We start from the raw sequence: 21,706 nt of genomic DNA on the forward strand, positions 1-21,706 counted from the left end.
CAAACGGCAAGTGGCGCATGTGCGTCGACTACACCGACCTGAACCAGGCTTGCCCAAAAGACTGCTTCCCACTTCCCAGGATTGACCGCCTAGTGGATGCGACCTCGGGGCACGAGTTGCTGAGCTTCTTGGACGCCTATTCGGGCTATAACCAAATAAAAATGGACCCAGCTGATGAGGAAAAGACCGCCTTCATAACCGAGTTTGGCCTGTACTGCTACAAGGTCATGCCCTTCGGGCTGAAGAACGTTGGGGCTACTTTTCAGAGACTTATAAATAAGCTGTTTGAGCCACTTGTTGGCACCAAAGTAGAGTGTTATGTAGACGACATGGTCGTCAAAACCCAGTTTTCAAATGAATTAATACCAGATTTACACTTAGTCTTTGAAGTCTTGCAAAGATTTAATATGAAGTTAAATCCGAATAAGTGCGTCTTCGGTGTCACCTCGGGTAAATTCCTGGGGTTCATCGCCAACCGGCAAGACATTGAGGCCAATCCGGACAAAATCAAGGTCATCCTAGAAATGAGACCACCTCGAAAGTTAAAAGAGGTCCAGAAGCTGAATGGCCGGTTGGCCGCCCTAAGTCGCTTTTTGTCCAAGTCCGTAGACTGCTGTTTGCCTTTCTTTAAAGCCATAAAAAGCAAAGGCTTTGAATGGACTGAAGAGTGCCAGTTCGCGTTAGACGAGCTCAAAAGGCACCTCGCCAGCATCCCAGTCTTGACCCGGCCCGAAGTGGGTGACGTTTTAGAGCTATACCTCTCGGCGAGTGACGAGGTGGTCAGCTCGGTACTAATAAGAAAAGTAGATCGGGTCCAACGACCCGTCTATTATGTTAGTAAAGTGTTGTAGGGAGCAGAGACGAGGTATCTGGAGATAGAAAAGTTAGCCTATGCACTGGTTATAGCAGCCCGAAAGCTCCGCCCATACATCCAAGCTCACACCATCGTTGTCCTTACCAATAAACCTCTGAGGCAAGTTTTGCTCAAGCCCGAGGTCTCAAGAAGGTTGAAAAAGTGGATCACCGAACTTAGCGAGTACGAGCTCCAGTACAAATCGCGAACCGCTATCAAGGCCCAAGCCTTGGCAAATTTTGTCGCATAATGCACATTCAGCTCCGAAGTCCCCAGGCTGGTAGAACACGAGGCCCCCAGTACGGGAGAGCTCGGAGTTCCTGGACCAGTTGAACATGAGCACCGTGAAGTAGCAACCAGCGCGGCATCTCTCCTTGTTAGGCTAAGCCCGAACTGGGATGATGAACCCTGGATCCTTCACATAGATGGCTCGTCAAATCGGCAGGGCAGTAGAGCTGGGATCGTTCTGTACGGACCAAGCGGTGTGAAGTTGGAGTATGCACTACGCTTTGAGTTCGTGGCATCCAACAACGAAGTAGAATACGAGGCGTTGCTAGTCGGGCTGGACCTTGCAAAGGAAGTGAAAGCCAAGCACATCGTCGTCTGCAGTGACTCCCAGCTCGTGGTAAATCAAGTCCTGGGTGAGTACGAAGCTCGCGAACCAACTATGGTAGCATACTTAGCCAAAGTGAGAGAGACTCTACTCAACTTCCGGTCACACTTCATCCGGAAAATCCCGAGATCAGAGAATGCCAAGGCCAATGCCCTGTCACGGCTAGCCAGCACGGGAGACAACACCATGAGGACTGTGTATATAGAGAACTTACCTCAGCCTAGCATTCTCAGGGGGGCAGAGGAGGTCGCTCCTGTCGTTCAAGCAGAGCCGAGCTGGATTGATCCACTCACGAGTTTTCTGCTACACGAAGCCCTCCCCGCAGACCGTAACGCCGCGAGGAGGGTAGAGCGCCACGCAGCCAAATACGTCATGATAGATGGACGGCTGTACCGAAGGTCCTACACGCTCCCCTACCTGCGCTGCCTGCGACCCTCGGAAGCTGAGCTCGTCCTCCACGACACACATGAAGGCCTGTGCGGTAGACATTTGGGGCGCAGGGCCCTCGCTTAGAAAGCACTATGACAGGGGTACTACTGACCAACCATGAAAGCAGATGCGACCGAGCTTGTCAAAAAATGCGACAAGTGCCAGAAGCACGATAACATTCACCACTGCCCTGCCGCCGACCTGAAATACCTCACTATCCCTTGGCCATTTGCACAATGGGGGATTGACCTACTCGGGCCATTCCTGCCAGCAACAGGGCAAAGAAGGTTCCTAGTGGTGGTAGTGGACTATTTCACAAAGTGGGTCGAAGCCGAACCTCTCACGACAATCACAGCTCGGTGCCGAGACATGGGAATTCAGCAGAACTTCACCTCGGTGGCGCACCCTCAAGCGAATGGCCAAACGGAAGTTACAAATAGGGCTATCCTTCGAGGTCTAAAAGCGCGCTTGGACCGAGCTAAGGGACTGTGGACGGACGAACTGCCTAGCATACTTTGAGCCTACCGTACCACGGAAAGGACTGCCACGGGAGAAACTCCCTTTAACCTTACATACGGCACTGAAGCAGTCATCCCAGCTGAGATTGAAGTTCCCTCGCTGAGACTAGAAGCATATGAAGATAGAGCAAACAAAGACGAGCTATGCACCAACCTCGACATGCTAGACAAAGTACGAGACCTCGCATACATCAGGACCGCGGCCTACCAACAAAGGATAGCTCGGTACTATAACGCCAAGGTCAAAAAGTGAACTCTCCGCGTTGGCGACCTGGTTCTCCGCAAGGTTATGGTGCCTGAGCCTGGAGTTGGCAAGCTCGGTCCAAATTGGGAAGGACCCTACCGAGTAAAGCGAGTACTCGTGGAAGGAACATACGAACTCGAAACCGTAGAAGGGAAACAAGTACCTCGGGTGTGGAATATTGTCAACCTAAGACTATATTACCCGTGAACCACCAAACTGAGTGAACCACGTGTCACTCCCTTCTAGCCTTAGGGCCAATTTTCCAAACAAGTGACAACCTCAGAAACACGAGGTCCAGTCACCCCCTCAACAGGGGCAGACTCCGGGAAAACAGTTTGGTGTGACCACGAGTCACTCCCTCCAGCCTAAGGGTCAACGCGCTAGGTTAACTGAAGACCTCGGCACTATACATGACTCTACCGCCTCGCCAGCATAGGCTTAGCACGCCAAAGACCAAAGGCGTCTCGAGAACAGACCTTCTAACTCCTAGCCTACCTTGGTATACGCAGCTAGAGGTAAATGCCAACCTAAATAGCCAAGCAGGCAGGTCGGGCACGCACCTTACTATACCTACCTCGGCGTACGTTGCTAAAACATGATGATCACCCCTACTAAGTGCAGGAAGACAGTTTGGGGTGACAACGGTAAAGGGTCGCTCACCTCAAGGACTGAATTTACTAACTCAACAGCTCAGATAAAGCAAATACTCCGGTAGAAGTGAATCATACAAAGGAGAATACAAAGAAACAAGAAATGTGATTTCATTACAAAATCTCAAGTACAAAGAAACAAGAAAAGGGAAATACAAGGAGCACACAACTATTTAGAAGGCTTATCAACCTTACTCGGGGCCTCTTCGGGGGCCTCCTCGAGGGTGTCAGCTAGGTCGGTAGTATCGACCTTATCGTCGCCGCCCTCATCGTCGAAATCTGGGTCATCCGCGGCCTGACGGGCCATGTCGTCTGTAATATTATAGGTGGTGAAGGCACTTATGTCAAGGTCAGGGTTTGCGCGCCTTATCCACCACCTGCTGAGCTTGAACCCCCTACGGTAGGCCTTCGACATTACGTTGTCAAATCTAGACGACTTGACATAGTCAATAACGGCCTGGGCCTTCGCCTCCTCGAGAGCTTCGTCGAAGATCTTGGTCTTCTCCTTAATGTCGGCTTTGAGGTACTCCACCTCGTGCTCCAAGGCCCCCTTGGCTTCCTTAAGCCCCTGCACCTCAAGCTGTGAAGCCCTCTGATACGCCTTGAGACTTAATTTATTAAAAATTTAAAAAACATAACAATTTATATAAAGAAAAAAATAAAGAATACAAGGATTTTCTTTAACTATTTTCATCACATATATCGGATAGGGGGTTGATTTGAATCTAATTTGATTTTCGATTGGATCCAAAAATCTGATAGGAATATATCTGAATTTAACCAAATAAGATCGGATTTTAGATTGGTTTAGATTATGACCTGATCCATTTGCACCCCTACACCTGGCCTAGGCTTGTAGCACAATACGGCATAACACAGGCCTGCATGGGCTCATGTCGTGAGTCGTGCTAGGCCGATCCTCTAAAATATCCTTAGAGGATTGAGGCACAACCTAGCATGACCCATGATTTGTGCATGCCACCCATTGGCCATGCCATGCCGGCCCAACAATGTCCAATTTACACCACTCAAATTTGGGTATACCACACTCGAAAGTTGTTATTTTTCATGAGACTACTAATATTGAAAAGCGAATATGAATAAATTGATCGACTCTTGCTCTAACAATCTGACCAATGTACCCGCACCTGTTTACCAAAAACAAAAAGGAAAATTCCCGATCAGTACCTTGTACTTTGGCTCGAGTGATAATTTGTTCCCCAAACTTTAAAATGTGACAATCCAGTACCTACCGCTAACTAGTCGGTTAATTGACATTTGAAAAGTAAAAAATGCTCTTCGAATGTCATCTAATTCTCTTTATCAACCATCCAAACATTGACAAAAAATTGAACGGTCCGAAATCCTAGGCTCTTCTATTCAAAAAAGTTGGTGACTATTTAGAAGAATCTAGAATTTGGGGTTGTTCATTTTATTGTCAATGTTTGGACAGTTGATAAAGAGATTAGATGGCATTCGAATGGAAATTTTGGACTTTTCAAATGTCACTTAACGCTGATTAATGAATTGGTTAATGGTAGGTACTGGATTGTCATATTTTAAAAGTTTAAGTACTGAATTGTCACATTTTAAAGTTCGGAGACCAAATTACCACTTGAACCAAAATACGGGTACTGATCAGGAATTTTCCAAAAAGAAAAAAAAAATAAGACGAAGAAATGTCATTTTTTTATTTTTTTATGATAAAAAAATACAACACTAAAAATAGAATACTTTGCCAAACGCCCCCAAATATATTGATGATTACCAGTACAACCACATGATACATCTGACCCACCACCTACGCGTTAATTGGGACCCTGCGCTTGATCAGGTATGACCGCATGCTCCAAATCACCGCCAAAATTTATGGGCGTTGCTGTTGATGAATCAGCCAGTCATGAACTCATGGATCATGGATCCATTTGTCAACACATTTGGGCTAGTGGCCAACCCACCACCCACCACTCACCACTCATCCACATTTTTTTTGCAACCATGCATCTTATAATTAATTCATTCATCCATCGGATGGTGATCGGTGGGGATTTTGACAGTTGCCTCCATTAATTTACCTTAAAGCTTAAGGTGTCTCATCAACTTAACAGTCAATTCCAAGATCGATGCATAGTTGGTCCATATGCAAGCTACGTGTCCCATGAACTAGATGGGCCCAAAGGCCCAATCCTCAGCACCATAAATCCTACAATCCTTTTTGTCCCCCAACTCTTAAAATTGGTGTTGTCAGACTCATACCAATGTATTACTGTTTTATTGAGTAACCAGTCGAATTGGGTCAAATGGTCCAATCCTCCGATTAGACAATTTATTAAATAAAATGTGAAAAATAAATAATAATAATAATAATAATAATAAACAGATTCATTTAACCTTTCGAAGTTTTAATTTTTGTATCAAAATAAATTCAAATAAAAATTAATATAGGTTTTGGCATCTACAAGAATTTGAACAAACCTGTTTCCTTCTTCCGTCTTCTTTGCAATCGAACAAACCTCTTCTTTGTCTTCTTTGCAATCGAACAAACCGAACATGGCTTTCACTCTCTTCTTCTTCGTCTTCTCTGCAATTGAACAAACCTATTTCTCTTCTTCATCTTCTCTGCAATCAAACAAGGCTTTCTCTCTCCTCTTCTTCGTCTTCTCTACAAACTGAACAAGGCAATTGGGCTTCTTATTTATTTGGCCTTTACCCACAACTTAAAAGAAAATAAGTGGAACATTTTCGTCCATCTATTGAACTTCTTTTGTATCCCAAAAGCGAACCCCTGTCTTGAAGGTCTCTCTTTTATTTCCTCTACTCGAATCCAAGAGTAGGATCATCAGGATAGGGGGCTCAACATTCATCTCCATCGTCCACCAGGACAAACCGTTCAGCTTTGTTGATTCCTTTTGAAGAAACAAAGTAGTGGGTTTTACTCAGATAGAAGATCGGGTTTTAGCCTAGGTTAAACAAAAATCTTTCCTTGTTTCAGAAAGAGAAGAAAAAAAGGAGAAAAGGAAGAAGACAGACAGACGGAAGAGGGGGGAGAGAGAGAGAGAGGAAGGGGTGCCAATGTTATGTTGCTTCATCAAGAAGAAGGGAATGAGGGTAATAGTGGGTTTTAAAAGAATTTTAAATATGGATGTTTAGGAAATATTAACGGATGCTAACAATAAGGGTAGAGTTTAGTCAATTATCAAAAATAGTAGGGGTAGTTTAAAACAATAGTTAAATAGTAAGAGTACAGTTTGTCAATTAGCTAAATAGTAGGGGTAGTTAATTAAGAAATTTGCCCTTAAAAAATAGTTGTTTATTTTCTTTAAAAAAATTGAAATAGATCCAAACCTTCTCAAGCTATTTTTCTAAAATTCCTACATCTTCTATCCCTTATCTCATTTTCTTGTTTAACTCGCCCCCCCTCCAAATAAAAAGTGAAATTGTCTAAAACTCACCATGAGTGTTAAACATTTCTCTTAAACTCACCTCAACTTTTCAAAATGTCTAAAACTCACTATGTCAATAAGTTTTAATTTTCCAAAACTCACCTTCTGTTAGTGCACCATTAATGCTTCTTAACAGAGGTGTCCATGTCAGCATACATAACAATTTTCATGACTAAATTACCCTTGAATGGTGAGTTAGAGGAAAATGGTCTTTTTCAGTTTTCAATTTTCTTTTTTTTTTGCATTTTTAGTGTTTTGTTATAATTTCCAATGTTTTTTATAATTTCTATTTTCTACAATCTATAAATTTTCCTATATTTTTGTTATTTATTTACAATTTTTGTGTTATTCTATAATTTTTGGTGTTTTTTCTACAATTTTTTTTTTCAATTTCTATAGTTTCTATAATTTGAAAATATTTTTTTATTTTATTTAAATTTTCTAAAATTTTTTATATATATTTTTTAATTTCTATGTATTTATGTATTTTATATTTGAAAATATTTTTTGAACTTTATTCTTTTTCATGTCTAAATATTAAAATGGTAATATATTAACACCCACTAATTTATTTTGTATATATTTTATATTTTTCTATGAAGATTAAAATGGTAATATATTAACACTCGTAGTCTCTTTAATGTCAAGTTAGTGACATGGTGAGTTTTAGACATTTTGAAAAGTTGTGGTGAGTTTAAGAGAAATGCTGAAAACTCATGATGAGTTTTAGACAATTTCCCAAAAAAAAAAAAAAACGAAATTTCCTGGCTCTACCATTGCTACTCAGCATTGCATTAACTATTTAAGGTTTGATTTGTTTTTTTGATATCAAGTTTCAAAATATCAATACACCCCAATAGGCTAGGAGGGGTGTTTCAATACTTTGAACCTTGCGATTTTTAGGGTAAGTTTGGTTCATGGGAATATGAGTTTGAAATTGGAATCGAAAAAGTCCATTTTGATTCCAACTATTTGGTTGGGTGGAATTAGAATCTGATTCCTATTCCTAGTGGAATGGCATTCCCCCATTTGAGGGAATGGCCATTTCCTCCCTCTCCCTCTCCCTTGGGAACGGGAATTCATTCCAACCAATTTTGATTCTGAATCTGATTCGAACCTGAACCAAAGAGGCAAGAGGGATATTTCCGCTTCCAATTGTAGAAGATCTCAATTCCAATTATGGTTAGGATTCCACTGTGAATTAAATGGACCATTTTTTAGTTTTGTTTAAATTTCAGAGGGGCTTTATGTATTTTAGTTAAAGAAGAAAAAAATTGTATTAGATACATGATACAATGATTATATAAAAAACTTGAGCCCTATTTCAGATTGATGTTTAATTTGATTATGTTTTCATTAGTGGAGTGCTAGGAATTAGGGGTTTTCAACAAAAATCGAAAAACTGAAAAATTGAATCCAATCGAGGAAACCACACTGAAAAATCTGGTTAATTGAACCAATTGGTTTGGGATTCAGTTCAATGTTTTGCAAAAACCGGTGGTACCAATTTGATTTTTGATTAACCTAAACGAAAACTGACGGTCAATCAAACTGACCGGTATATATAGAAATATAAATATATTATATTTTTAATTGTCTATTTATAATATATTAAATAAATTATATATTATATATTTGTAATATTTATAATATAATATACATATTTATGTATAAAAGGGCTGCCCCTATGCACAAGGCTCCTTCCAATGTGGGGGTGTACGCAGCCTTACCTCTACACATGAAGAGAGGTTGTGTATATATTATATATTATATATATATTATGTCGTATACTTATAGTATATATATATATTATATAATTATATATTTTTATAATATATATTGAAATATAAAAGAAAATTGAGAAGCCGAAGAACCAGACCAGTCAAAAACTGAACTGATCAATGGATTAACTGATTAGTTTCAGTTCAATTTCGATTCACGATTTTTAAAATCAATAATATCAATCCATTTAAAAAAAATACCACATAATTAGATTAACCAAACAGTGAACATCCTACTTGAAATGACGCTTGCGTACATGAAATGATGGAAACAATACTTAATTTGTTAACATTTTATCGTTTCTACGTTAGTATGAAAAAGAAAAGTTCATTTTAATGAATTATGAAAACAAAATTTTGGCGTTTCAGTGAGGGTGGTATTTACAATAACACATCCACTAATAAGTAATAAGTTATATTTAAAAAGTAGAATTCCACAACACTACTTTGAGTTGTCACATCTTAATCGCAACAAGCTTTTTGAAAAACAAAGTTAGAACACTTGAAAGGCGACATTGATATTGCCTCTACCAAACAGGTTTTTAATAGAAATTTCATTAACATATGTTGTGTAATTGCGGTATTGATTGGAGCAAAACAGGAACACCCAAAAAGGCAACCATTCCAAAGACCATCTAAAAGATCAAAACAAACCCATCCATCTAAAACCCTTCAGAGAGATTGATCTTGCATTTACATTCATCAAATGAAAGAGACAACACATCTACTTTCTTTTTTCTTCACTTCTTTCTAGAAAAGAAAAAAAAAAGTTGAGAGAAAGAGAGAGAAGAAAATATTGTGATGGAACTAGTCTATTCCCTGTAAAGCAACCCACTCAAAAGGGCAGTCAATCCTTTGAGGAGGGCACATGGGTATGGGTAGTGAGAGAAGAAGCTAAGGGAGAAACCCCATTTGCTTGACATTCAAAAGCTAAAAACCAACAAACCCTAGACCAGAGTGGCCCCAACATGCCCTACGTTTTATTAATTTGGAAAAACAGCTATCTCACCGGCTCACCCTTGTTTTTTAAAACACTCTACAAACCAAATCCCCATCATCTCTCCTCACTCTAATCTAATTTTAATTGATTTACTTGGAAGCATTATCAACGAGGATTGAGGAGGAGGACCCTTTAAGGTTAGACAATCTTCTTCTTATTTCTATTATGAAGTAGAACTGCTACTTTAATTATTGAATAGAGAAAAGAAAATAAAGAAACCAAAAAATACCATTAAATTAATAGAGAACCGAATTATTATAACTATAAACATTTATTATTAAGGTCTCCATCCATGGAACCATGTGGCTTTACAGTTCCCCTTCCCCTTGTACACAAGCTGGAAGACAGTTCTTCCAGATGGGCCAAATATATGCCCCAGGTTCAAATGTCTCTAGGTTCAACACCTAGCACACACCCATGCTGGAGAGGAGGAAAAGAACAAAAGAGAGTAAAGAAAAGAAAATAAAGAAAATAAAGGTGCTACTCTGGGACCTGGTCTTCATCTACTGTTGAATTTGTGCTACATAAAAGAACATGTTTAGCTGTTCAACCTTCATTTTCTGGGTCATCTTTCATGGAGAACAACTGGACTAGAAATTAGAATCCGTGAAAAGGTTTCCGGAGAAATTCAGGCTCAATAGCTTTATTGTCCAATTCATTCAGATGTCATACCCCAAATTGGTTTACTTGTAAGTTACCCTTGACATGGATTTAAGCATAATTCATGGAGTATGAGTGTTTTTTTACTTTAAAATATAATTAAGTAGATTTATAATTGCTAAGGGTATTGTTTTCGAATCGCCATTGACTCAGACGGTCAGACCGTTTGGCTTAAGAACCGTCTAAACAACTGATTTCGTTTTACTTCAAACTCTATCTTTGGTCACAAATCGTTGAATCGGTCAAAGGCAGACGAACCATTGACCTATCAATCCGTTTTTATTTTTTAAAAGTTTTTATTATCAAAACAGACTATCTGTTTGAACAGGACGATCAAACCGTCGACTCTTTGCGGGTCGTGTTTTAAAACCATGGCTAAGGGTATGTTTGGTTCAAACAGACAGTACAAACGGGAGTGACCGTTTGGGTCAATTAATAGGTATGTTTGTTTCCACAAGGATGAGAATGGATTTTAATTCTTTCCAACCAAACAGTTACTGACTCCCTATACCCGTGAACCAAATGGCACCTAAATGCTGCCAAAAAATAGGGATTTAAGAGAAGAAGAAAAAAAAAAAGTACAAACGGAAGTGACCCAATCCATATTCCATCTTATCTGCCAAAAAAATTCCGTATTCCATCCAGGCCGGTAATAAATTAATAAATAGGGATTGAAATTTGAGAGACGGTAATCGGTAAATAATAAATAATTTACTGTGCAATTCCGCAGTGAAAGGTGTGAACTCACCGACCTCTTAATTGACAGCTAACCAACTCTCCCCGATCTTTAAATCATTTCGTGATATTTTGACGATAAATTACACTCTTTCTCTTATCACTTTATCAGATCTTCTCTGTGCCACTGTGGGATCTGAATATCTGATTCATGTATCGCCTCGGTGCTCTGCAAATGCATTCCTGATTCTCAGATCCCATCTGTCTTTTCATCAGACAGTTATCTCCATTTGTTTTCAAGTTTCAAATTCCAACTTATGATTTCTCGTTTTAATGTCGCGATATTTTAATTGTTCTCATTTAAGGAGAAACTCCTAAGGTAAGTAATTAATTACAATCATTAGCACCTATGAAAATAAATAAATAAATAAAAAGGTACGACCCACACAAAACTCAAAAACTAACAAAAACATAAAATCAAAAATGCAAAACCGCCAATTAAAACCAAACAAAAACAATGAAATTAAAACATCCCACGTTTCTCTCTCTCTCTCGCATCACTCACTTTCTCCCTTCTTCTTCTTTATCTCTTTTGTCTTTCAAAAATCTCACAAGCTTGCTCGCTTTTAGTCTTCACTGCTTTTCTCTCTTTGGTCTTTGCGCTCAGTATTCACATCCTCTTCTATATCATGGAAGTTGTAGAAGCAGGGGTTCATTGTTTTTGTTTGTCGACAAATTCATCTCCATTTTAGTGTTTTTTTTTTTTTGGTTTTTTCATAGTTTCTAGCTTTGATGGCTCTTTCCCGTTTCTGGGTTTCTGTAAGAACCTCGTATTCTTGAAAGAAAACTGAGAGGCAGAGAGTATAGGCAATTGCGGACAAGATGGGATCATTTGGGTCTTTTCAGCTTCTTTGTGTTTTTTCGGGACTTCTTTTCGCGTCTTCTAGTTCGTTGGCTTATAATGAAGGTATATTTTGTTCTTTCCTTTCTTGCGATGTCGAGTTTTGTCGACTCTAAGCTCGCTTCTTTCCAATTATGAACTACGGTGGACACTCTTCTGGATAATGTCTACACTACTGTTGAATTTATTTAACTTTTTCCATGAAAATTTTCATGTACATTTTGCTTTTTTTTTTTTTATTTAATGCATTTATTTGCTTTGATTTGTGTTTGTTTTACTTGCCAGAAGAAACCTGTTTTGGGTCTAATTATTTTACTGAAATTTTCTTATGTTTTCTTTCGCTTTCTTTAACTTACACAGTTTCGGCTCTTACGGCATTCAAACAAGCTATATATGAGGACCCTTCCCGGGTTTTGTCAAGTTGGAACTCCCTCGATCCAGATCCTTGCAACTGGTCAGGCATTACCTGTTCAAAGGATCGAGTTCATGTTATAAAGCTGTAAGCAAAGTATCTTCTACTTCATTAGATCCAAATTAGACCTTATAGCGTCAAAACCCATAAGATTGACTTGAGATCTCTTCCAATTGCCGACTCAATTCTCCATAGGGATGCCTAAATAACCAAATTTTCCGAGTCATAGCTAATTTGTTATGAAATTTTAGAATAACTATGCATGTTTGCAAATGAGAAGGTGTTTACATTCATATTAGCATAACTGGCTGATGATAAAACTATGTTATTTTTGCCTGGGCTTTGCAGAAACCTTTCTAATTCATCTTTAAGGGGATTTCTTTCACCGGACTTGGGCTATCTGTCTTCCTTGGAAGAACTGTATGGTTTCTTTCAACCTACCACAATATATTGTGCTTTTCTGACATTTGCTTTTGGAAAACTGTGGACTGGAACCCACTTTTACACACTGCTCTTTTTCCAGGATTCTTCAGAAAAATAATCTCCTTGGGACAATACCGAAGGAAATTGGAATGTTGAAAAACCTCAAGATCTTGTATTTGGGAATGAACCAACTATCAGGGGCAATTCCTCCGGAGATTGGAAAGTTGACCATCCTCACAAAAATGTAAATGACATTTGATTATGGATCCATTGAGCTGCTTTCTTTGTTTGTTTTTCCTTACTTACTCTGACTTATTCCATTTCCTTTTGCTGCTGCAGAAACCTTCAGTCTAATGGGTTGACCGGGAGTTTGCCTCCTGAGTTTGGAAACTTGAGGAATCTCGTGGAAGTGCGGTTGGATAGGAATAAACTTAAAGGAACTGTCCCTGGAAGTAGTGACTCAAACGTTACGTCTAAGATGCATGAGTTGTAAGTAGAATAGTCTCCTTTTGAGTCTTATTAAAGGCATTTATTTGGTGCTTTCAGTTTATGCTACATGCTCTTTTGATGAGTATCATGGTTTGTTGTTTACTTATGGACTCTTGTTGCCTCACCGTTTTAACTTATTTACATAATTTCTTGCTTTGTATTCTATTCTGCATTTATAAGGCTATAGCATCGAAGACTATGTCTAGGAATTGGTCCAACATGTCTATCATAGATTATTGCAGAACCTGTTGGATTTCTCAGAGAATCTGCTATCCATCTCAACTAGATTTAAATCAGTTGCATTTGCTTAACTGATTTGTTTGACTGGTGGATAGTCCCAATTCAGAGTTTCGGGTTTCAGATTCATAATACTTGGAGATTTTCTTCATTTGTTGCTCTGTTTAGTATCAAAATGGTGGATGCCTATCAGAAAAGCAGGAAAATTTAAAGTTCTGGATAAAGTAAAATATAAGTCTGTAACATGTCTGCTTGCAATTCAGGCATGGAATTATAACAATTTACTGAATGTAAATGTCAAATTAATTAAACATGATACATCTGACCAGATGTTCCTCTGGCATACCAAAAAGACATACATCTGAAGCACATAAGTAGATGTGAAAACACAAGAAATCATGGGTTTGTGCACCTAAAAATATTAAAAAATCAATTTCCACTCATTGCACATCAATTTCTTCTTTGTATTTCTTTATTTTTTGGGTAATACGTCTTTGTATGTTTTGTTCATGGAATTCTAATGACACGATTGTCCTGTTTAAATTTCATAGATCTTTATCTCAGTCCACTGGCTTTTGCTGTTTATATCGGCTAAACAATGCAGATTTCTCATACAACTTCTTTGTTGGGAGAATACCACGGTGCCTGGATCATCTTCCAAGGTATTTTATCTAAGCATTTGTTATTAAATTTCTGTTTGTTCTGGAAGCATTCTTACTCTTGTTAAATTTTCTACAGAACAAGCTTTCAGGGGAACTGCTTCCAAGAAAAAAATGTTAAACAGCGTTCTGCTTCACAATGTGGTGCGTATCTTTCAAGTGTATGGCTACTGAACTTCCAAATTTAATGAAACTATAGATACCAAGTGATTATCATAGTAAAGCAAAGTAAAGACTACACCTCTCAAGTGCATAATATTATACAGAGCCCCAAGAGAAGCACAAGTCAGGCTAAACAAACCAAAAGTCTTCGTATTGCCTATTCCTACAAAAATCTAATAAATGCAATTTCAACTTGACCAAGCCCTTTGAAATATCTGACAGTCACTTCAGTTTATCAAAGTCCATGTCAGATTTAAATATGTAATTTTACGCCCCTCTACTTCATTTGAACCATTGATTCATCTTTTTTTTTTAGTTCTCAATTTTTGAAGCATAACTGTGGTTGTATAAATATTGGGTTTATGCATGTTCTTTCATTTGACCTTTCTTTATATGTGGTTGTTGAAATAAAGCAGGGTTGTTAATGACTTTCTTGCAGAAACCAACTCAAAACACCGGCATCCTGAACCTATTCATCATAGACCTGCCTGGCTGCTAGCTCTAGAAATTGTAACAGGAACCCTTTCGGGTATCTTCTTTCTCTTTGCTATTGTTACCGCTGTTAAAAGATGCAAAGGGAAATCCCCTGTCATAATCCCTTGGAAGAAAACATCAAATGGGAAGGATAGCATGGCAATATACATAGGTTAGTCTGTCAATGCAATTTTTGTTTCATCCATGTCTTATGTTTCTTATGTGCCTTCACAAGGTATACACTCTGATTAATTGTTTTGGTTATCTGGTTGCCTCATAGATTCAGAGATGCTGAAGGATGTGTTGAGATTTAGCAGACAGGAGCTCGAAGTAGCCTGTGAGGATTTTAGCAATATCATTGGATCCTCCCCAGACAGCTTAGTCTATAAAGGCACCACGAAAGGTGGTCCAGAGATTGCTGTGATATCACTTGGCATCAAGGAAGAAAACTGGACAGGGTATCTTGAGCTTTATTTTCAGAGAGAGGTAATTCCTCTTTTTTGACTATTAGCTTGTAAACTTTAACTAGCTAATAACTTTTAAGGACAAATGAATTCTATACCAGAAAACAATGGAGGCACCTAACAGTTTTAGATTTTGGAATTTTAAAAAGAGAGGATTCCATATTCCTTAATTATCTCATGCTTCAGGTGGCAGATTTAGCAAGACTAGATCATGAGAATACTGGAAAATTACTGGGATATTGCAGGGAGAACAACCCATTTTCAAGGATGCTAGTCTTTGAATATGCATCAAATGGGACACTCTATGAGCATCTCCATTGTAAGTCAGCCCTCCCCCATACCCCACCTCCCATACAAATGGAGAAGTTATTCACTTGCAATTTTTTGTTGCTTAAATATAGAGTTTTGAATGCAGATGGTGAAGAATCTCAGTTGTCTTGGACTCGACGCATGAAAATTATTATAGGCATTGCTCGTGGCCTAAGATATCTGCACACAGAACTTGAGCCTCCATTTTCAATATCTGAGCTAAATTCCAGTTCTATCTATCTTACAGAAGATTTCTCTCCAAAGGTATGCTCGAAGCACTTTTAAAAGTATGGTTGTGAATGAAGTAGTCAAATTGAACCCACAGACAAGACTAGGTCAAGGGGTTCAATTGTGTTTACTGTTTGCTAAAACCAGAAAGAATTTAATCTATATAACAATGGAACTGGCATTGATTGAAGGTATCTAATGCACTGGTCATAGAGAACCCAAAGTTAATGTAACCAAGGTGCCTGGGCAAGCACAGGCATTTCAATCACCTTATGTCAGGCAATGGCCCAAGCATTAGAAAAATATTGTGCTGATGCTAATATGCCTTTCACTCTCCCCATCTTTTTGGGACAAAAAAATGTCCCCTCTACTGAACTATTCTAAAACATAAGTAGGGATGTTCTCTCTGTCTTCTTCTTCTTTAACAAGATAACCATGGAAAATTAAGGCTGGGGCGAATGACACAAAGCAGCACAGTAGATCCATGAATAGATAATCAAAAAACCAAAACATTAAATGATACGTAAATAGAAGGAAAAAATGATATGCATGTCTATATTGCTTATTCATGTGTGTGTGTGTGTGTGTTTACAGGTTGCAATCTTTAGGTGGATCAATTTGGTCCTTGGCATTGACTAATTTTCAGTTATTCACAATCAACTTGGCTGTAAAGCTCACCTGGGTACATTCTAGATAAAAGGATCTGGTCTATCATGCCCAAAATGTGTGCATGCTCATATAACATGGCATGCTAGTGAGCATAATTTGCAGTACATAGTATTACATGGATGAATATATTTCTGTGTTTCTTTATTTTACATGTTTAATAAACATAGGTAACAATCTATAGACAAAATGGTGATCATAGGGTCGTGCAGGAAGGCATGCCAAGCAAGTGTTTGCATTATAATGGTGATAATTCTTCACCATATTTGAATGACACCAGGACAAATATCTTGTGGTTTTCCGTTACTTTTGAGAGCAGTTTTCCATCTAAAATGGGACCATTTCCAGTTGCCAAGGAATGACAGAAGTGGGGTCATTTCAAGATTTCAATAGATGAACTTATTTCCATTTTTCCTTAGCATCTGGAAGTGTGACTCCATGAAGATAAAAGTAAAATGATTAGATTTCAACATGGCATGTAATTTATTTCCAGTAATTGTGAAATATTAAACGAATGCACATAGAATATGATGTTCATAAACAATAAATAAGTGGCTCCAGTAAAAAGGAATAGATGATGGTAAAAAGAAAGGTGTAATTTTAAATTTTGTTAACTTAAGTACTGAAGGTAGCCAACATGTGATTAGAACATAGTCCATTTCCAAATCAGAAAATGGAGTGTTCTTTATTACTTAACAAAGTGCTTGAGAGTTATCAATCATTTCTATTAGCAGAAAGAGCACTAGGGAATACCGAGTCTGAAAAAGTAAACTGCACTGGTTAACATCAATTAATAGAACAAGGACCTTAACCTGAAAAACTTGTTTGACTTGACCAAAGTCTTGACTTTTAGATTACCTGGTTTCAGTCGTTTGAGGTGTGACTTATAGGTCAGCTTTTCTGTTATTTTTTGTTAATGATGCATTTGTTTTGATGTAGAACTGGAAAGCAAGGTTTTCAATGTAAAAGGGATGAAAGTGTAGCATAATATTTTAGAGCAAAATTGTTTTTCCACACTTATTTCATTAAAATAAACAGATATCAAGGGGAGAACAAGAAAGAAAAGGGCTTTGTCTCCAGGTCTTTACATGGGATTGAACACTACAACGCCAAGCTTTCATACCTGGATATCTATCCATGCATAGAGTATCACTGTCAGACACAATAAGCACCCAATACAACACCTAATCCTGCATATACTTGCATAGCACTTTATAAAATTAACACTTTTAAAATATGAAGATTTGTATGCATTAACAATTCATGCTATAGAAAATCCATATTTTTTAGAAGTTCAGTTAAACTTGGAAAGATGTCAGTATTGAGAAATGTCACTTAGCTTCAAAAACTAAAGGTAAATGCATGATAAAATTTATTAAATGGGCTGCCCATGGGATCTTGGGAAATGGAATCAGACCTCATTTCTCATATTCAGGCATCATGTATGCCAAGGTTGTCATTACTAGTTACAAGTGAGAAAACCTATAGCATGGGTTTTCAGATCTTCAGCATTGAAACACTTTACATTTATTGACAGCTAGAGTTGGCTTTTTGTAATTTAATTCAATTTTTCTGTATAAAAAATTCTACTTATGATGACTCCCTGTCCATTTAACCTGCAGCTGGTTGATTTTGAAAGCTGGAAGGCAGTACTTGAAAGATCAGAAAAGAACTCAGGTTCCTTGAGCAATGTAGGTTCTTTATGTAGTCTTCCAGATTCTCTAGATAAACGACATCTCGATGTCCAAGGCAACATATTTGCTTTTGGAGTACTCTTACTAGAAATAATCAGTGGGAGACCTCCATACTGCAAAGACAGAGGGTGCTTGGTAGATTGGGTAAGAAACTATTCAGGATTTGTGTATTTGTAGGTACCCATCTTTTTCCATCTAATTGTTGTTGATCAATACTGTTGGTTCTTTCCTTTCTGCTTACTTGGTGTATACATTACTTCATTGTCTTACAAAATATCTACTTACTAGTAGGAGGTCCATAATGCTTCCCATCTTCATGAAACAATTGTGGATACCATCATTCTCTCACTGAACATTTTCTGAGATGTGTATTAGGCTATTATCTATACAGGGCTGAGGAAAAAGCAGCTTGATCTACGTGAAACTTGACTTGAGGAGACTTGAATGTCTATTTGATTTAATATTACAATCACTAAGAATTCACTATATTCGTATGACTAGATTTGACATGCCTAATTGTACTTTTAAAACAGCTCAGTCAACTTGGATAAGTTCTACTTGATTATATGTCATCTCAAGCAATTGTAGTAAGCATGCTATTTACTTTTTATAAGTTATATTTCTCTCTTCTGCAGGCTAAGGAGTATCTAGAGCTGCCAGAAGTAATATCCTACCTTGTGGATCCTGAATTGAGACATTTTAGATACGATGATCTAAAAGCTGTATGTGAGGTTGCTAGCCTCTGTATTCAGTCAGATCCCAACAAAAGGCCATCCATGGAGGAGTTGTGCCCTATACTGGAGAACAGGATTGATGTATCAGTATCTGCCAATCTGAAGGAATCTCCTTTGGCATGGGCTGAGCTTGTGATATCCTCATAATTGCATCGAGGCTAACATACTGTAAATCTGGAATATACTTGTAATACTGTTTTCTTTACCCATTTTAATTTTTCCTCTTTTCTTTTCTTTTGTCTAGGTTTTAATTTTTGTTCTCTACTCCATGGAAATGTTTGCATGATGAAGAAAATTTAGAGCTTCATTCATGGCAAAAGCAATTATCTTTGTATTATATCGACTGATCAGAAAAGTTTTGAAATTACCAAAGGAAGGATTTGTTATGTTAAGCATCTTCTTTTTGTTCTTTATCTAGATAGATGATTCCCATTGCTATCAACCAAATTGTACCCCTCAAATCCTCAGCGCTTCGATTAGTCAAAGAATATTTATGAAAAATATGGGGATAATGGGTGATCCGTGACGGATATTTTAAAACCGATCCGGACAACGAACTGGTCAGGTCTGATTTTGAAAACCATGATCCGTGGTCAAGCAGTTCTAAAGAGACGGTTCAAACGTGTATCCTTTTTTACCTAAAAATGTAATTACATACCCTCTGTCAGTGGTTGTGAGTTGTGACGTCTCCTCGGTTCATTGGCTCCTGATCGGTTTTATTTCATTATTGGTAGGTATGGAACTTGGGGTTCTAGCCTTTTAAAGCCCATAAGTCCAATGGTTTCTCTTTTTTCGGAATATAGGAATCCCTCGTCACATTTATTTTCCAAATAATGTGAACACATTATTGCATAATTGTTCTAGACAATTGTTTAGAAAACAGACCTGGACGTCAGTGGTTTTTCCAGTATGACGATGTCAAAGCCCAGGACCTGGTCATCCTTCAGGTTAACCTTCAATCAATGATGGTTTGAAAACACTGGTTTAAGATTTGGAAATATTGGTTTTAGAGGCCACATTCATGTAGACGAACTTAATGAAAATTTCAGCACAGCTATTTTAAATGGGACTAGGAGAAAATCAAGTGCCTGTGGAAAAGGAAAATAGCCCATTAATCAGTGATGGTATCTCTCACTTGGATGTCAATTCCAATATTTCTTAATGAACCTCACAATTGATTCATGATATTTGTAAAAAAATTACCCTAATTTAGAAATTATGTTAAAAATGTTATTTTTATTGATAATAAGATCTAAAAGTTGCCCTTATCAACTATAATCCCTTTTTTTTATCAAAAACCCACTTAAATGCAAATTTGTTTTTTTTTTATTGATGTACTTTTACATCTTATTATCAATGTAAATATGCATTGGTCTGTCATTTGTCAATGCATAAATGTAATCTTGCCAAACACAGGCAAAAGTGAACCAGAATGCAAATTTACCCTGAACCGAAATTTATACTCCATTTTCATTGTTTCCAAACGTAGCCTTAAGGTCTAAGCATTGCTAGACACCTTGTCAACTAATTAATGATGTTAAAATGAAAATGCCAACAATGGCCCTTCTTACCTTCAATTGTTTTACATGACCATGTTAATGGGGCAATTGCCAAAAGATGTTTCTTATGCTTTCAGGGTTTAATGGCCTTGGGGAGAAGGAAAAGGTAGAGGCAAATAGAGGATTAGTTTCCTATACGGAGGAAGGATGGGAGAGAAGAGAGAGGAAGAGAGCTAGGTATCAGTTATAGAGATAGACAATAGTCATGCTAAGGACAAGGGAGAAGGGAGAAGAGAATAGGGTGTTTCAAAGAGAGATGGATAGAGAAAATGAAAAAGACAGGGGAAGAGTGAGTTCAATAGAAAATGTAGCCCATGCAAGCTATTTTATCATTTTATTAGTTTTTTTATTTTAAATGAACCATTAGTAAGCAATAATAACAATAGCCAACTGAGGAGCAGTTGGTCTTGTTGGATCCAAAGAGAATAGGTTGGGTTTACTTCCGAGTTATTCTACTAAATCTTTGGGAGGACACGGATGTGTTCCATTGACAAATCCGATGAGCTTTGCTCGAATAAATAGAGGTATAGTGCGAAGAGTTTGGTACTTTGGATTACAACAGGAGTCTAATAATGAGAGGTAACTCACAAATAAGCTACACGAGTAATGGAGTTCATGTAGTATAGCAACTTATATGAAAGGACTCTCTTGCTTAGAAGGAAAAGAATATGTGAATTAAGGGTGAGCAAAGGTTGGTTTAGTTCGTTTCCATGGTAGAAACCTAGAACCTACCTTATAGGGGTTGGTTCTAGGTTCTTGGAATCGAGACCTACCTTGTGAAGGTCGGTTCTGGCCTTGGTGGTTCCGGGGTCAGTTCTAAGGTCTTTGGAATTGGGACCTATCTTGTGAAGGTCGATTCTAGACTTGATGGTTCTGGGGTTGGTCCCAAGGTGAAACCTGTTCTACTTCTAGTTTTCTACTTTCTCCCTTCAAAAAATAAAAAATAAAATGAAGCATGTTCTTTAAAAACTTGATTTTCAACAAATATAATATGTAGTTTAAAACTTACATTGTCTTTATTGATGAAATTGAGTAGTTTAATATGTAGATTATCATGATATATTAATGTATGGTTCAAAACTTATTATTATAATTTAAATTTTGTCAATATTAACTTTTACATTACTTATTATACACATTCAAATATTAAAATGCAAATAAATGACCAAATCGTTAAATAATTCAATGGTCAAGTGAGACCATGCATGGCCTTTGTAACCATGAGTGTCTCAAAAGTGTTTTTTGGTTTATTTCAAGATAAGTTCGATTCCAAGGCTAATTCCACCAAAGTAGATTCCACCAAGACCAGTTATTGGGCTGGTTTGGGTAGGGTAAACCTTTAGACATTGAAACCGGCCTGGATGGGGTCGGTTCCAAGAATTTAGAATCAGACCCTATCTTGTAACAAATTGAGTAGGGCCATTTGAAG

The 21,706-nt window shown here is 37.8% G+C and overlaps 1 protein-coding gene across 1 annotated transcript; it reads left to right on the forward strand.

Moving 5' to 3' along the window:
• The first annotated feature begins 11,396 nt into the window (after window positions 1-11,396).
• LOC104608712 (putative LRR receptor-like serine/threonine-protein kinase At1g63430) lies at window positions 11,397-19,110 on the forward strand. The gene is made up of 13 exons (XM_010274768.2): window positions 11,397-11,833; window positions 12,128-12,266; window positions 12,528-12,599; window positions 12,703-12,846; window positions 12,942-13,091; window positions 13,880-13,990; window positions 14,067-14,131; window positions 14,589-14,795; window positions 14,904-15,109; window positions 15,274-15,406; window positions 15,503-15,660; window positions 17,913-18,128; window positions 18,620-19,110. Exons 1-13 carry the CDS (start codon window positions 11,749-11,751, stop codon window positions 18,863-18,865), a joined length of 1,932 nt encoding a protein of 643 aa, XP_010273070.1. The 5' UTR covers window positions 11,397-11,748; the 3' UTR covers window positions 18,866-19,110.
• The last annotated feature ends 2,596 nt before the right edge of the window (window positions 19,111-21,706 follow it).

The sequence above is a fragment of the Nelumbo nucifera genome, chromosome 6 (genome assembly GCF_055504915.1).
Source record: "Nelumbo nucifera cultivar China Antique chromosome 6, China Antique-T2T, whole genome shotgun sequence".
Taxonomy (NCBI): domain Eukaryota; kingdom Viridiplantae; phylum Streptophyta; class Magnoliopsida; order Proteales; family Nelumbonaceae; genus Nelumbo; species Nelumbo nucifera.